The sequence below is a fragment of the Porites lutea genome, chromosome 3 (genome assembly GCF_958299795.1).
Source record: "Porites lutea chromosome 3, jaPorLute2.1, whole genome shotgun sequence".
Lineage (NCBI taxonomy): Eukaryota > Metazoa > Cnidaria > Anthozoa > Scleractinia > Poritidae > Porites > Porites lutea.
Window position 1 is genome coordinate 42,650,926 of NC_133203.1, and position 15,181 is coordinate 42,666,106.

A 15,181-nucleotide genomic window follows, 5' to 3' on the forward strand; every position below is an offset into this window, starting at 1 on the left:
GCCTACGGTTACAGGAGTCGGTACTCAAAGCGAATACAGTAGAACCCCGATAACTCGAACTCGGATAATTCGAACTCCCTGCTAACCCGATCAAAAAGTCACTGAAATTTTCCCCGATAACTCGAATTCTGTTTCTTTTAACTACATTCGGATGCCACCCCATTAGCTCTTCTTGTTGTAAAGGGCCCGAAAACACTAAAATTCGCACTGGTCACTATTAAAGGAAATTTGATTTAAAGTGGTAAAACGAACAGATCACGTTTTATCATAAAAGTGCCTAATCGTGTTATCGGACTGTTTCTCATGAAATAATTAAATTTGTGCTCCACCATACACTGAAGCACTGAGAAAATCAGTAAATATCAATTTCTAACATGGCATATTGAATTTTTCAATCGACCCTGATAACTCGAACCCTCGCTAGTTCGAAATGTTGTTCGTTTCCTCTCAGAGTTCGTGTTACCGGGATTCTACTGTTCTTAGAATACTTACTAGTCATTAAAAATTGGTAGAAACCAGTCGAGGAGGGTGACAAGCGCGTGGACTGAGATTTTCACGCTGTTCTCGCTCAATTCGCTCACTTTGCTTTCTCTGAGGAAAACGAAACAATACTCGAGTCTATGAATCTACGGTCTGTCCGTCCGAAAAAGTGGACGGTGTGGACGCATGTATCTTTGTAGACAGGTTGTGACTGCAATGCGATCAGCTGAAATTGCAATAGTAATTAAATGCTCGGCCAAATACAATGAAGACTGCCAAAACTTAAAGATGTAAAATTAGGATTTAATGGAGCCCAAAACAATTGTAGAATTGTACGAACCTTAGGCATCCTCTACTGATGTATGGATATCTCAATTGCAGGAGCAACAATCAAGTCTGTACCCTATTAATTCAATAATCAGTATTAATTATTCAATCCTCTATCTGTATATTAATTCGTCGTATCATTCTCAGCTTCATTCAATAACAGTCATGAACTTTTTAGCAAAAACTGAAATCGCTCTTTTTCTTTACCGACCTTTTTTTAGTTGATTCGGCTACACACATCATGCTCTACTTTCCGCTCATAAACATTAACGAAAATGTTAGTCTTATCCACTTCTAAAAAAAAGTTATGAACTTTATAGCAAAAAACTGAAATCGCCCTTTTTTCTTTGCTGATTCTTTTTAGTTGATTCGGCTACATACTTCATGCTATACTTTCCGCTCATAAACCATTAAACCATTAAAGAAAATGTTAGTCTCATCCACTTCAAATAAACTTGAACGAATGAGTAGAAAACAAAGTAAGGTCTTAGTAAATCAAGTATACTATTAAAGCAAATACAACTTGAAGAGCAGTTCCCATGGTAACAACATCCTTTGCACCGCTGACCACCTCCTTATTGACATCGAACTTCACCTGCTCCAATTTAGGATAGTAATTATTCCAAAAAGACATTCGGCGAGAATTATATGACGTCTTCAGTTTGGGACTTGTGTCCACTTTTAGGTAAGCTCTGTGACTCGAGTTGTATTTCTCCCACGCGACACCGTTGACTGAAGGATCGCCAGACCGGGCGAAGTTTGCATACATGGTCATGATAAACAGACTGACATTTCTGTCAGCCTGACTATAATGTGGCGAAAATTTGGGAAGCAAAGGAACACCGAAATCAAAGGGAATGTTTTCGCCATGAACAACGCCCATCCACTCTGCACGTGCCACCAAACTTGACTTTGCCCGATGAGCAAATTCATACATATAAACAGGAGCGACCTGACTGTGAACATCAGCGACCTTGTGACTGGGGGCAACGAAAAGGTTATCTCCAATAACATCAACAAGTCCACTTCTTAATGCGTATGTGTTACTGTTGTCAGGCCAAGGGGTGTACATGAACTCCAAGGCATCGGCGAGAAGATCAGCAATCTTCTTCCTAAAAAAAGTGACAGATATTTAATAATTTTTCCACAGACCAGAGCCGTGCCCAGTATGAAGCAATCCGAGGTACTTGCCTCACTGGTTTTATCTTGAAGGCGAAAGTAAAACACTGCTTGCAAATAAATGTTAATGTAACACAAGAGAGAAACATGATCGGTGGCCTGTTATGACCCCGCTGGGGTACTTGCTTATATGACCTATACGGGGATTTGCCTCTGGACAGGGTGTGGTTTTTGACCGCTCTGTCCTTAACAGGGTATATAATTTCATGCGAGCCTATCCTAATTGTAAACAGGATAAAATATGCTTCCCCTCCAAGTATACAGAAGCAATGACTATAACGTGAATTTTCTCTATTGAAATTGCTAATAAATGGCTTAAAAACAAGACGGCGTGCATTTTTTCCTGTGTCCTAAACGTCGGCACCTGACAGGGTATGTATTTTAGAATTTTGTTGTACTAAACGGGGCCAGGGTTTCAAACCCTCAGCAGCTCATCTATACCCAAATATTGCCCCCCCCCCCCGGATTATGACGTGCGTCTTCACCCCCAACATCTCCATTATTTTTCAGCCGAAATCAAATAGTCAATTCAAAATTAAATCTCAAGAAAAAGAGTGCTAACGAGCCAGTCCATTTTGTTTCATTGACTGATAGTTTTATAACGTTGTCTGCAAAACTATCGAAACCTCTGTCTTTAAGGTAAGACGCCCCTGCTTCAACCGTGTATCTGTGGGCTCAAGAGGCTTAATTGTCCTGCATGCAGCAGCCTAATGTAGAAGCGAAGTCCCTGTGGAGCCACGCGAGGGTCTAAAACGCCGGGTTCAGTGCTATTGTGCTGAGAATCCACGTTTATGAGCAAGTCAATAAATTCCAAAAGTGTGACTACATCTACAGTAGAACCTCAGTAACTCGAACTCAGAAGGGAAAGGAAAAACAGTTCGAATTAGCGAGAGTTCAAGTTATCGCGGTCGATTGAAAAATTCAATATGCCATACTTCAGTGTAAGGTACACTTATTTCATCAGAAACGGTAACATGATTAGGCACTTTTTTGATAAAACGTGATCTGTTCGTTTCCCCAATTTAAATCAAATTGCCTTCAATAGTGACCAGTCTTAGTTTTAGTGTTTTCAGACCCTTTACAACAAGAAGAGTTAATGGGATGGCATCAGAGTGTAGTTAAAAGAACCAGAATTCGAGTTATCGGGGTAAATTTCACTGACTTTTTTTGATCAGGGGAAAAGAGTTTTAGTTCGAGTTAGCGGCGAATTCGAGTTATCCGAGTTCGAGCCATCGGGGTTCTGCTGTACTTTAAAAACTACTGAGCAAATATTTAATTTTCACTGATCTTACCTACTGTTTTGAACTTGAGCAAACTTGATAAGAAATGATTTGAACAAAGTCGGACTGACTCCATTGTCCACGCTCTGCATCAGCCCTAGAGAATTGTTGACCATGTCTCTAAGAAAAGTCGACCCCTCGTGACTTGTGAAGGTGATGATAAGCGGCACTTGCTTAAATTCTCCTTTTTTTCTCAAAACTTGGGGTGTATCATGAAGAAAATTTTCATCTACGACTGGTGCCCAGTAAAGATAATTAACGAAACCAAATTTGATTGACTCGGCGGTTTTTTGCATGTCGGACGCTGTTTTACTGCGCATACAAGAAACCATTGCATAATGGTCACTGGAACCACAATTCAGTTTTTGTGCAAGCTCTTTAGTGAAACGGAGACCAAAAGACGTTGGCTGAATCGCAAAGGGACTTAAATCTACACCGCTCTCTGGAATGGCTTGATGAAAGAGATCACGAGATAGAGGCGATAGAAGATGGAGTCCCACGCTGGATCCTCCAGCGCTCTCTCCAAATATGGTCACTTTGCTGGGATTCCCGCCAAAGTTCTCAATGTTTTCTTTGACCCACTTCAGTGCTTCCACTTGATCCAACATCCCATAGTTACCAGGCGCCGCCGAATCACCAGTCGTCAAGAAACCAAAGGGACCTAGACGATACTGGATTATGACCACCACCACCCCCTGGAGAGCCAAGATATCGCTAGGAGAAGTGATCGCTGTTCCTAAAACGTAACCTCCACCGTGAATGTAAACCATCACTGGCAAACTGAGGCTGATGTTCGGGCTGTAGACATCAAGATATAAGCAATCCTCGCTGAAAGTGAAATTTGAAGTAAAAGGCTTGATTGAGTTTTCGAAAAGTTTGAACTGTAAGCAGACGCTTCCATGGGTTTTAGCCGAATAAACCTTTGGTTTCCACTTTTTTGGCGGCTGTGGTGCTTTAAACCTCAGCTCTCCAGTTGGTGGAGCGGCGAAAGGAACGCCAAGAAATTTGCTGACAGATTTGAACGGACCAGAGGCATTCGGATACGAAGTCACGAGACCCTCGATATCTCCATACTTAGTTGACACTGTTTCTGCTCGAATATGAAGCCAACATGCACAAAAGATAGAAAACGTTGCTAGCAGCATCTTTGAATACTTCTTCTTGTGGAGCTGTTTCTTTTACTAATACCAAACAACGACCGCGCCTGACTTGTTAACACTAGCCAAATGAAGGTTAAGTCGACAGTTTTAAGTTACCTTTCAACTCGCGGCGAGTCTGTTTATGGAATTTCTTTAAAATCCTGGACGTCAATCAAACTTGATACATGTACATGTGATGGTGAAAGAGTGCCGATATTTTACATGAACACAATTTGAGCACCCCACATTTTCCTTATTGGCGTTTTATTGACTATATAATCTGGCTGATAAAAACATATTTCTAAAAAGGTTACAAGAAAATTTAATGCAAACTATGAGAAAAATCTGGATCAGTTCAAGCATCTTCACCCTGAATGATCGATCTGGGCCCAACACATGCAACTCAAGTTGCCCCGTCAAGTTGTCGAATTTCCTTAGTCTTATTGCATGAGCGAGCCGGAGCACCTTAGATTCGCTAACTGTACACTTTACAGAACAAAAGAAAACTTGTGTTGTTCATGGCTCTCTGCTTTTATTAAGGATATTATTCACTGAGCTGGTGGTTTTAATACTGACAAACAAAGGTCTTTTGAAAACTATATCCTGGCACATCATGCAATTAATAAAAGCAAAATGCCATGAAACTAAAACCTAATATCGTCCCGCACGTCGACTTAAGAGAAAGTAGGTCTTTAGAGTCCTTAAAAACCTGTATACTCAGCAAAATTTTTTAAGGACCCACATAGTGGCATGGATAAAACAATTGTTTTCCCTTAAGGTTAATTTCCACGGACGATTTCATCGGCTACGCACATTAACGCACGCAAATTTTAATCACGTAAATAAAATTGAGGGAAGATAAAAAGTGCTGAGCTTAAACGAGAAGTTGAGCGAGGTTCAACTTTTACGCTTACGAGCGACCTTTCATGTATGGCCTCTATTTTATTTGCGAACGTAAATTTTAGGCACCTACGAACGTAAAAATTACGCGACACCGGTAATCAACCCTTACACTTATCCATACGGGACTTGTCAGAAATCAGCAGGGAGGGGTGGAACCAGAGGGAGGGTCACAAGTTTTTGAGACTGCAGAAAAGGGAGGGGTCATGAAAAATGGGCCGTTAAAAGGGGGAGGGTCATGTAAATATGTGTCCGTGATCATGTAGAGGTTCGCCCACAGAAGAAAAAAGAAGTTCTTTATTTGTTAAAAAAATCCTGGGCGGGATTACGGGTCATTGCGAATGCCATATCGCAATTAATGTGTACTTAAAAATCCGACTAATGTAACTCACCTCGACGAGATTAAGCTAAAGATATGGAGATTAATTAATGCAAATTGAGTTGGTTTCTTCGTTAGCAAATGAGGAGTTTGGACGAAAAGTTGTGGCAGAGATGCCTTCCCTAGGTTTGGTGGAGGATCTTAAAATTTTTGGAAAGAAAACGAGGGTATGATAAAAGTGTCCGTAGGCAGGAAGCTGGGTTACCAATTTTTTGTGCTTCTGCAATAAAAATCGAAAAAGCGTTTGAATAACTTGAACATAATCAATAAAACAGGTATGGGCATAATGTTCAGAACAAGAGTATTAGCAAAACAAAGTGAACAAGACACAATAAATACGTCAGTTTGTTATATAACTTTAAAAGGTTGCTTTTGCAATCGGGTATTGGGCATTAAGGGCATACGGAACTCACTACGATGATTTGCTCGAGTGGCCATCAAACAGTAGCTTCCCAGTGCACAATTGCCCAACTTCAGTTCATTGAATCAGATATATGGTGTTGGATTTTAAATTGCCGTGAGTACGGGAAAATAACATAATGACTGTTGCCGACTTTCAGAGAAGTTCAACTTTACTTTTCTGAGCTCAGAGCAATAAGCAGATATAAGCTAAAAAGACAAATAAATGCTAATAAAGTAAAATCACAACAAATTCAAGACTGCCAGATCTGATACCTTTCCAAAAACTGTTCCCTTTATTAAGTTCATTTGGATTACGTCATGGTCTACTTCCCACCGAGAGAGATTGGGGAACAGACCTAATCCTATATGCACTTGTAATTGACTAAAATAAATGAATACATAATGCGAAGCAAGGTCTTAAGCCCAGTACACATTTTTTAGAAGCGCGTGGTGACATACATCTTCTTAGTGAGGGTCAATTTCGCGTTGTCGATAAGTGCCACGGCAACTTTGACTGCCTCGTAAATCCTATTCATCAAACTGAACTGAGGCCTAGACTTAACACTCAGAGTGACTCAATCAGTGCTATACTCTTTGTTTTTAAAACTTGTAACATATTTCTTATATGTTACTTTTCTTTTTAATGAGCTATTGTTTTTCTTGCATTTATAGAACATTCATACTGCATTTTTTACTTGATAATGACAGCTGAGAACGTCGAAACGTAGTCTGTTTTTAAACTTTTTAAAATGTTTTTAAGAAAAGTTTTTTTCGCAATTTTTTATAGCTAAATGTTTTAAGTCGCTTCTTTTTGAACAATTATAGTTTTACAAAATAAAAATGTAGTCACAACTGAGTATAAAGCACAGATTGAGCAGAAAGTAGACACAATCAGGTACCTTCCAAGACAGCACTGCCAAATGTTTTCAATGCGATACCACACCATATTTGGAACTCCACAGAATTTAGTCATGTTAAGAGTCAGTTGACAAGTCACCTTAAAACTAAGCCGAAGGGCAAGGCTGTATTCTTAGTGACCTTTTCATTAGTTTTTCTTTTTCACTAGCTTTTCTTCAATTTTGGAACTTGTCGTTTTATTATCATTTTACTGTTCATAGGTTTGTAGTAATGATAATTTATAACAAATTGATGAGTAGATTAGTAGGTTAGGTTAACGGTAGTAGTGAGTCACAGACAAAGAGCCGTATTTTTAGTTTATGGATACAGTGGAACCCCTTCTTACGGCCACTTTTTTTTGGCCGCCCGGCAAAACGACCATACATTTTCTTGTAAAAAAAAAAACCTCGTTAATACGGTCACCCGCTAATACGGCCAAATTTTTTTGGCCCATTGGCGACCGTATTAAAGAGGCTGTCCTTTGAATAAACCATTATAATTATTATTTTATCATTGTTATTATCATTATTATTATTATTATTATCATTATTATTATTTTGCTTCCCTCTCAATCAAAGCAGGAGGATCGAAGCCTTTTAGACCAAAAAGCGAGATCCTAGAATTACCGGCGAAACAGCAAAATGACAGCAAAAAGTACTCTGTAGTTTGAAAAAACGAAAAAGACAGAGACCTCACACTTTCCACGTTATAATTATGAACTGTAAACAGCCCCGGACCTAAGAATCAATTCCAACATATTATAGCTACTAAGCAAAAAGTTACCTTATTTCACATTTTAACCGAATCAAAGTCCCTCCACATCGTCCCTCCACTGAGACCGCCATTTTTTTTCTTTTGTTGAGTCCGCCTCGTTTTGGCGCACTAAATTGTGAAAAAGAGTCATTCGGAAGTCAACCGGTCCACCGAAAACTGGAATGTCCGCATGGTTTCTAAAAATAACTTATCTCTAATCAAGATATCCCAGCCGACGCCCAGATGTCCTATCACTCCCCTGGTATTAAGATTTCTTACCTAATGTCTTGACCTTGAGCTAACTTGCTTACACATGATTTGAACAAAGTCGGACTGACTCCGTTGTCCAAGCTCTCCATCAGCCCAAAAGAATTGTTGACCATATCTACAAGAGATGTCGCCCCCTCGTGACTTGTAAAGGCGATGATAAGCGGCACTTGCTTGAAATCTTTCTTTTTCCTCAAACTTTGGGGTGTATCAAGAAGGAAGTACTTGCCTACAACCGGTGCCCAGTAGAGATAATTAGAGAAGTCAAGTTTGATTGACTCTGAGGCTTTCTGTATGTCTGAAGCTCTTTTGTTGTGTATGCAGGAAACCATTGCGTTGTGGTCGCTTGCACCACAGTTTAGTTTTTGCGCAAGCTCCTTAGCGACTCGAAGACCAAAAGACGTTGGCTGAACCGCAAAGGAACTTAAATCTACACCGCTCTCTGCAATGGCTTGATGAAAGAGATCACGTGACGGAGGTGATAGAAGATGGAGGCTCACGCTGGATCCGCCAGCGCTCTCTCCAAATATCGTGACCTTGCTGGGATTCCCACCAAAATTCATCCACTTGATCCAACATTCCATAATTACCAGGGGCTCCCGAATCACCAGTCGTCAAGAAACCAAAGGGACCAAGACGATACAGGATTATGACCACCACCACACCCTGAAGAGCCAAAAATTCGCGGGGAGAAGTAATCGCTGTTCCTATAATGTAGCCTCCACCGTGAATGTAAACCATCACTGGCAAACTAAGGCTGATGTTCGGGCTGTAGATATCAAGATATAAGCAATCCTGGATGAAAGTGAATTTGAAGTAAAAGGCTTGATAAAGTTTTCGAAAAGTTTGGACTGTAAGCAGACGCTTCCATGTGTCTTAGCCGAATAGACGTCTGGTTTCCATTCTTTTGGCGGTTTGGGGGCTTTAAACCTTAGCTCTCCAGTTGGTGGAGCGGCGAAAGGAACGTAACCTGAGTGTCAGGCGTTTCTGGGGGGAAAGGGGAAAGATGGAAAGCAAAAATCTCCTCTCCCGTACCCCCTTAGGAAGGCCTGATACTCAGGCTAAAAGGAACGCCAAGAAATTTGCTGACAGATTTGAACGGACCAGAGGCATTCGGATACGAAGTCAGGAGACCCTCGATATCTCCATACTTAGTTGACACTGTTTCTGCTCGAACATGAAGCCAACATGCACAAAAGAGCAATAACGTTGCTAGTTGCATCCTCGAACACTTCTTCGTGTGGAGCTGTTTATTTTACCAAGATCAAAAAGCAGCAGGGCTTGACTTGTTGACACTAGCTATTATGAAGGTCAAATGAGCAATTTTAAATTACTTTTCATCTCGCAGCAGCGGACTTTTTTAATCCTGACGTCATTCGAACAACATACACTATTTAAAGACCCCTTATTGGCTTTTTGTTTATCATGCAATGTGACTAATGAAAAATTTTTCGCAAAATGTTAGAAACTGATTTACTACAAAGTGTAAAAAAAAGATCAAAAACTAAAGTAGTGCAAGCATCTTACCTTAACCGTGAATTACCTACAGTGTACCTTCTAATGTCGATAGCTTTCTGAAATAGTGTGACATTGTTTTTGTTTTGTTTTTGTTTTTTATTACTTTGCCACTGCGTTGCTAGGAGCTGTCAAGTTAACCATTTTTTGATTATAGTAAACGGAATGATGTATCAAGTCAATCAACGTTGTCTGTTCTTATCGTGAACAGGAACAATGAACAGATGTTACTGATGTATTTTAGGTTTGCATGCTCACGCGATATATTCAGATGTAATCAGCTTTTGTACGGAACGGGTCCTTTTTGGAAATACAGTCTATCACTTTCGACGGAGTTGGATTTATTACTCATTCTCAACATCTAAAACCTTCTTACTTTTTTAAAATTAGTTTAGTGCGTGATCGCAGATCGACCGCGCGTCGGATTCGATGACTACGCAATTTAGAGAACAATGGCAAGCTGACATGGGCCTAAACGATACAATTCATTAAGTTGGAAGTTTAATTAGAAATAAAACTCATATCAATACAGTATATCACTACAGATCATGCAATCAGCAAAATCACTGAACCACCCATAACTGACATCATCGCCATCATTTTGACTCTAGCCGTTTTTTTTTTTGTTTTTTTTTTCAGTATCGTGCTTCTGAAGTATCGAGTTAACAGAATTTATACACTCTACTTTGGCTCAATAGTTCATTCAAACGTCGAACTTAATTTAATCGTGCTTGACCAGAAGGTCCATTATTCTTGACAGTTGATATCAGTCATATGATGGCAGCCATCAACAAAACCTGGATTTCTGATTTCGCATCAATCCCTGAGTCTCTAAATGACATAAGTTTAGGGCTACGGTTACAGGGCTCGTGGTACCTCATAGCAAATAATAATAGATCCCAATTAAATACATTTTAATTAAATTTACTTGGCAAGCAAAGATAAGATTAAAACGTCACACAAGCGTCAAGCTAATTTAAGGTTAAATTGAAGTGGGTTCGACCAAAGCTGGTTTGGAACCCCGGGGGGTGGGTACTGCCACATATGGGTTACATAGGTATGTGCGTCTGTGAAGGGTATGGTTTTCAAGCAGTTTACTCCGGGATAGGGTATATAAATCAGATAGTTTGGGTCTAGAATAGGGTATCATTTTCCATGAAACAGATCAGTTGGTTGAAGATGTTAGTCTAGACTAGGGAAACCGGGAATTGCCCCTCAAAAATTTTAAAAAAATCAAATCGGATGATGAGAGAGAGATGCCACCTTGATAAAACTAGTATTTTGTCCGAAAGCTCCTTCCAGCTCTCAGCGGACCTTTCATTAGATTTACTTAAAATGAAAAATAAAAATTACTACTGGCTCTTGATTAGTAAAGATCAACTTGAAATAAACGCTAACATGAAATGGGAAAGAGACCTCCTATCTGAAACAATACTTGCAAGGCATCATTTCTCCCGTGTGAAAAATATTTGCAGAGACAACAAACTAAGAGAATTCTACTTTAAACTCTTACACAGAATTGTCGTCACAAAAAGAGAACTGTTCACGTATGGTATTGCAGAAAATGCGCTTTGTCCTTACTGAAGACAAAATGATTCAATAATTCATACTTTTTGTAACTGCCACTGGACCAAGTGGTTTTTTTCAGAAGTAATCAAATGGTTCAACGTCGAGAATGCCACCTCCTTTGCGCCATCCTCAAGTGAATCAATTTTTGGTCTTAATAATGACAGAAAGAATCAAAGCTCTTCGGCAATTGTCAAAAAGCTCGATTTTACTCTTTTGTTTGCTAAATATTACTTGTACATAAATAAGTTAGCTCCTAAGGATTTATCTTTGGATGAATTTAAGGCTAAAATCAGTTGGAGATACGATTTCAAAAAACCCCCTCCTTCAATTAGTTAGTAAGTATCCATCTTACCGGAATAATCTGTTAATTAGCAGGTCTATCGTTATTGTGCGTATTATTACAACTGCTGTACTATTCTTTCTCGTCTTTATGTAATTTTAATTCAATCTGTAATATCGATATATACTTTTTTTTTTCTTTTAGTTTTAAATTTTGCAACTGTAATATATGTTTTGTCAATAAACGTAAAAAAAAAAAAAAAATTCAAATCGGCAAGTTTAAATTTATGCAACTCAGCCTAAAAGGTACTCTAGGATAAGGGGAATTTGGGGAGTGTAGTCTAGTATAGGGCAGCAAAATTCCGCTGAACTAGCTCTGGTGTAGGCTAAGGGGTCCAGGTCCCAGCGGCACATCCCCACAATGACAAAAGTTTCGGCTCGGGCCTACGGTTACAGGGGTTGGTACTCAAAGCGAATACAGTAGAACCCCGATAACTCGAACTCGGATAATTCGAACTCCCTGCTAACCCGATCAAAAAGTCACTGAAATTTTCCCCGATAACTCGAATTCTGTTTCTTTTAACTACATTCGGATGCCAACCCATTAGCTCTTCTTGTTGTAAAGGGCCTGAAAACACTATAATTAACACCGATGAAAACGAGAGAATACTCGAGTCTATGAATCTATGGTCTGTCCATCCGAAAAAGTGGACGTTGTAGACGCATGACCTTTGTAAAAAGGTTGTGACTGTACCTTCAGAGCAATGCAATCAGCTAAAATTACAGTAGTAATTAAATGCTCGGCCAAATACAATGAAGACTGCCAAAACTTAAAGAATTAAAATTAGGATTTAATGCAGCCCAAAACAATTGTAGAATTGTACGAACCTTAGGCATCCTCTACCGATGAATGGTTATAATTGCAGGAGCAACAAACATTTTAAGTCTGTAGCATGTTAATTCACTAATCAGTATAATTATTAAACCCTCTATCTGCATAATTCCTCGTATCATTCTCAGCTTCATTCAATAACAGTTATGAACTTTTTAGCAAAAAACTGAAATCGCCCTTTTTTCTTTGCTGACTCTTTTTAGTTGATTCGGCTACATACATCATGCTCTACTTTCCGCTCATAAACCATTAAACCATTAAAGAAAATGTTAGTCTCATCCACTCCTAATAAACTTGAATGAATGAGTAGAAAACAAAGTAAGGTCTTAGTAAATCAAGTATACTATTAAAGCAAATACAACTTGAAGAGCAGTTCCCATGGTAACAACATCCGAAAATTTGGGAAGGAAAGGAGCTCCGAAATCAAAGGGAATGTTTTCACCATGAACAACGCCCATCCATTCTGCACGTACCTCCAAACTTGACTTTGCCCGATGAGCAAATTCATACATGTAAACAGGAGCGACCTGGCTTTGAACATCAGCGACCTTGTGACTGGGGGCAACGAAAATATTATCACCGAGAAGATCAACAAGTCCACTTCTTAATGCGTATTTATTACTGTTGTCAGGCCAAGGGGTGTACATGAACTCTAAGGCATCGGCGAGAAGATCAGCATTCTTCTTCCTAAAAAAAAGTGACGGATATTTAACAATTATTCCACAGACCAGAGCCGTGCCCAGTGTGAAGCAATCCGAGGCACTTGCCTCATTAGTTTTATTTTGAAGGGAAAAGTAAAACAATGCGTGCAAATAGAACACAAGCAAATAAATAAAAAAATGCAAAAAGGGAACAATGAGACACAGGAGGAAACACCCTGTCTAGCCCTTGGGGTATGTGAATTTCACCAAAGTTATTTTGAGACCGATAAACGCTTGAGTTAATCGGAGGATGGTCTCCAGAGAGAAACAGCAGTCGCTATTACTCGCTCTTGATAAATGTTAATGCAACATGGTTGGTGGCCTGTTATGACCCCGGGAGGTTACGTGCTTAGGTTATATGACTTATACGGGGATGTGCCGCTGGACAGGATGTGGTTCATCAAACAGGGTACATAATAACCTACGACTGAGTATATTTCGGTAGTGGTTACGTTGTAGCGGATCAGTGTACAGTGTAGTGTAATTTTTGGAGCGAAAATATAGTCGATTGAAAAATTCAATTCAGTGTATGGTGCAGTACAAGTTTACTTATTTCATCAGACACTAACATAAAAAAAATATGATTAGGCACTTTTACGTGATCTGTTCGTTTCACAAATTAAAAATAAAATTGCCTTAAACAGTGACCAATGTCAGTTTTAGTGTTTTCAGGCTCTCATACAACAAGAACAGTTACTCAGATTAGTTAGTTTATAGATTAGTTTAGTAGTTAAAAGAACCAGAATTCCAGTTATCGGGATACATTTCAGAGACTTTTTTGATCAGGGGAGGCGAAAAGGCGTCTTAGTTCGAGTTAGAGGGGAATTCGAGTTATCCGAGTTGGAGTTAACCGAGTAAAAATGACAGGAAAGGGAGGTAAAATCCAAGGGAAATTGAACTTAGTTAGAGTTAGCGGGGAGTTGGAGTTAACGGGGTTCTGCTACATTGAGACTACTGAGCAAATATTTAATTTTCACTGATCTTACCTACTGTTTTGAACTTGCGCGAACTTAATAAGAAATGAATTGAACAAGGCCGGACTGACTCCATTGTCCACGCTCTCCATCAGCCCTAAAGAATTGTTGATCATATCTCCGAGAAAAGTCGCCCCCTCGTGACTTGTGAAGGTGATGATAAGCGGCACTTGCTTAAATTCTCCTTTTTTTCTCAAAACCTGGGGTGTATCATGAAGAAAGTTTTTATCTACGACTGGTGCCCAGTAAATATTAACGAAACCAAATTTGAATGACTCTGCGGCTTTTTGCATGTCTGACGCTGTTTTGCTGCGCATACAAGAAACCATTGCAGAATGGTCACTGGATCCACAATTCAGTTTTTGTGAAAGCTCTTTAGCGAAACGGAGACCAAAAGACGTTGGCTGAACCGCAAAGGAACTTAAATCTACACCGCTCTCTGGAATGGCTTGATGAAAGAGATCACGAGATAGAGGCGATAGAAGATGGAGCCCCACGCTAGTTCCTCCAGCGCTCTCTCCAAATATGGTCACTTTGCTGGGATTCCCGCCAAAATTCTGAATGTTTTCTTTGACCCACTTCAGTGCTTCCACTTGATCCAACATTCCATAGTTACCAGGCGCCGCTGAGTCACCGGTCGTCAAGAAACCAAAGGGACCTAGACGATACTGGATAATGACTACCACCACCCCCTGGAGAGCCAAGATATCGCTAGGAAAAGTGATCGCTGTTCCTATAAGGTAACCTCCACCGTGAATGTAAACCATCACTGGCAAACTGAGGCTGATGTTCGGGCTGTAGATATCAAGATATAAGCAATCCTCGCTGTAAGTGAAATTTGAACTAAAAGGCTCGATTAGGTTTTCGAAAAGTTTGGGCTGTAAGCAAACGCTCCCATGGGTTTTAGCCGAATAAACCTTTGGTTTCCACTCTTTTGGTGGTTGTGGAGCTTTAAACCTTAGCTCTCCAGTTGGTGGAGCGGAGAAAGGAACCCCAAGAAATTTGCTGACGGATTTGAAACGACCAGAGGCATTCGGATATAAAGTCACGAATCCTTCGATATCTCCATATCTAGTTGACACTATTTCTGCGCGAAGATAAAGCCAACATGCACAAAAGATAAAAAACGTTGCTAGCAGCATCTTTGAACACTTCTTCTTGTGGAGTTGTTTCTTTCACTAATATGAAACAACAACCGAGCTTGACTTGTTGACACTAGCCAAATGAAGGTTTTAAGTTTTAAGTTAC

The 15,181-nt window shown here is 39.7% G+C and overlaps 2 protein-coding genes and 1 pseudogene across 2 annotated transcripts; all 3 read right to left on the reverse strand.

The window, feature by feature from the left end:
* Nucleotides 1-1,262: 1,262 nt before the first annotated feature.
* LOC140932344 (neuroligin-4, X-linked-like) lies at nucleotides 1,263-4,411 on the reverse strand. The gene is made up of 2 exons (XM_073381961.1): nucleotides 3,279-4,411; nucleotides 1,263-1,919 (listed from the first exon to the last, which is right to left on the reverse strand). The coding sequence occupies exons 1-2, from the start codon at nucleotides 4,409-4,411 to the stop codon at nucleotides 1,295-1,297; spliced, it is 1,758 nt and encodes a 585-aa protein (XP_073238062.1). The 3' UTR covers nucleotides 1,263-1,294.
* Nucleotides 4,412-8,011: 3,600 nt separating this feature from the next.
* Nucleotides 8,012-9,289, reverse strand: LOC140932345 (cocaine esterase-like; annotated as a pseudogene).
* Nucleotides 9,290-12,584: 3,295 nt separating this feature from the next.
* LOC140932346 (neuroligin-4, X-linked-like) lies at nucleotides 12,585-15,181 on the reverse strand. The gene is made up of 2 exons (XM_073381962.1): nucleotides 13,946-15,181; nucleotides 12,585-12,945 (listed from the first exon to the last, which is right to left on the reverse strand). Exons 1-2 carry the CDS (start codon nucleotides 15,073-15,075, stop codon nucleotides 12,585-12,587), a joined length of 1,491 nt encoding a protein of 496 aa, XP_073238063.1. The 5' UTR covers nucleotides 15,076-15,181.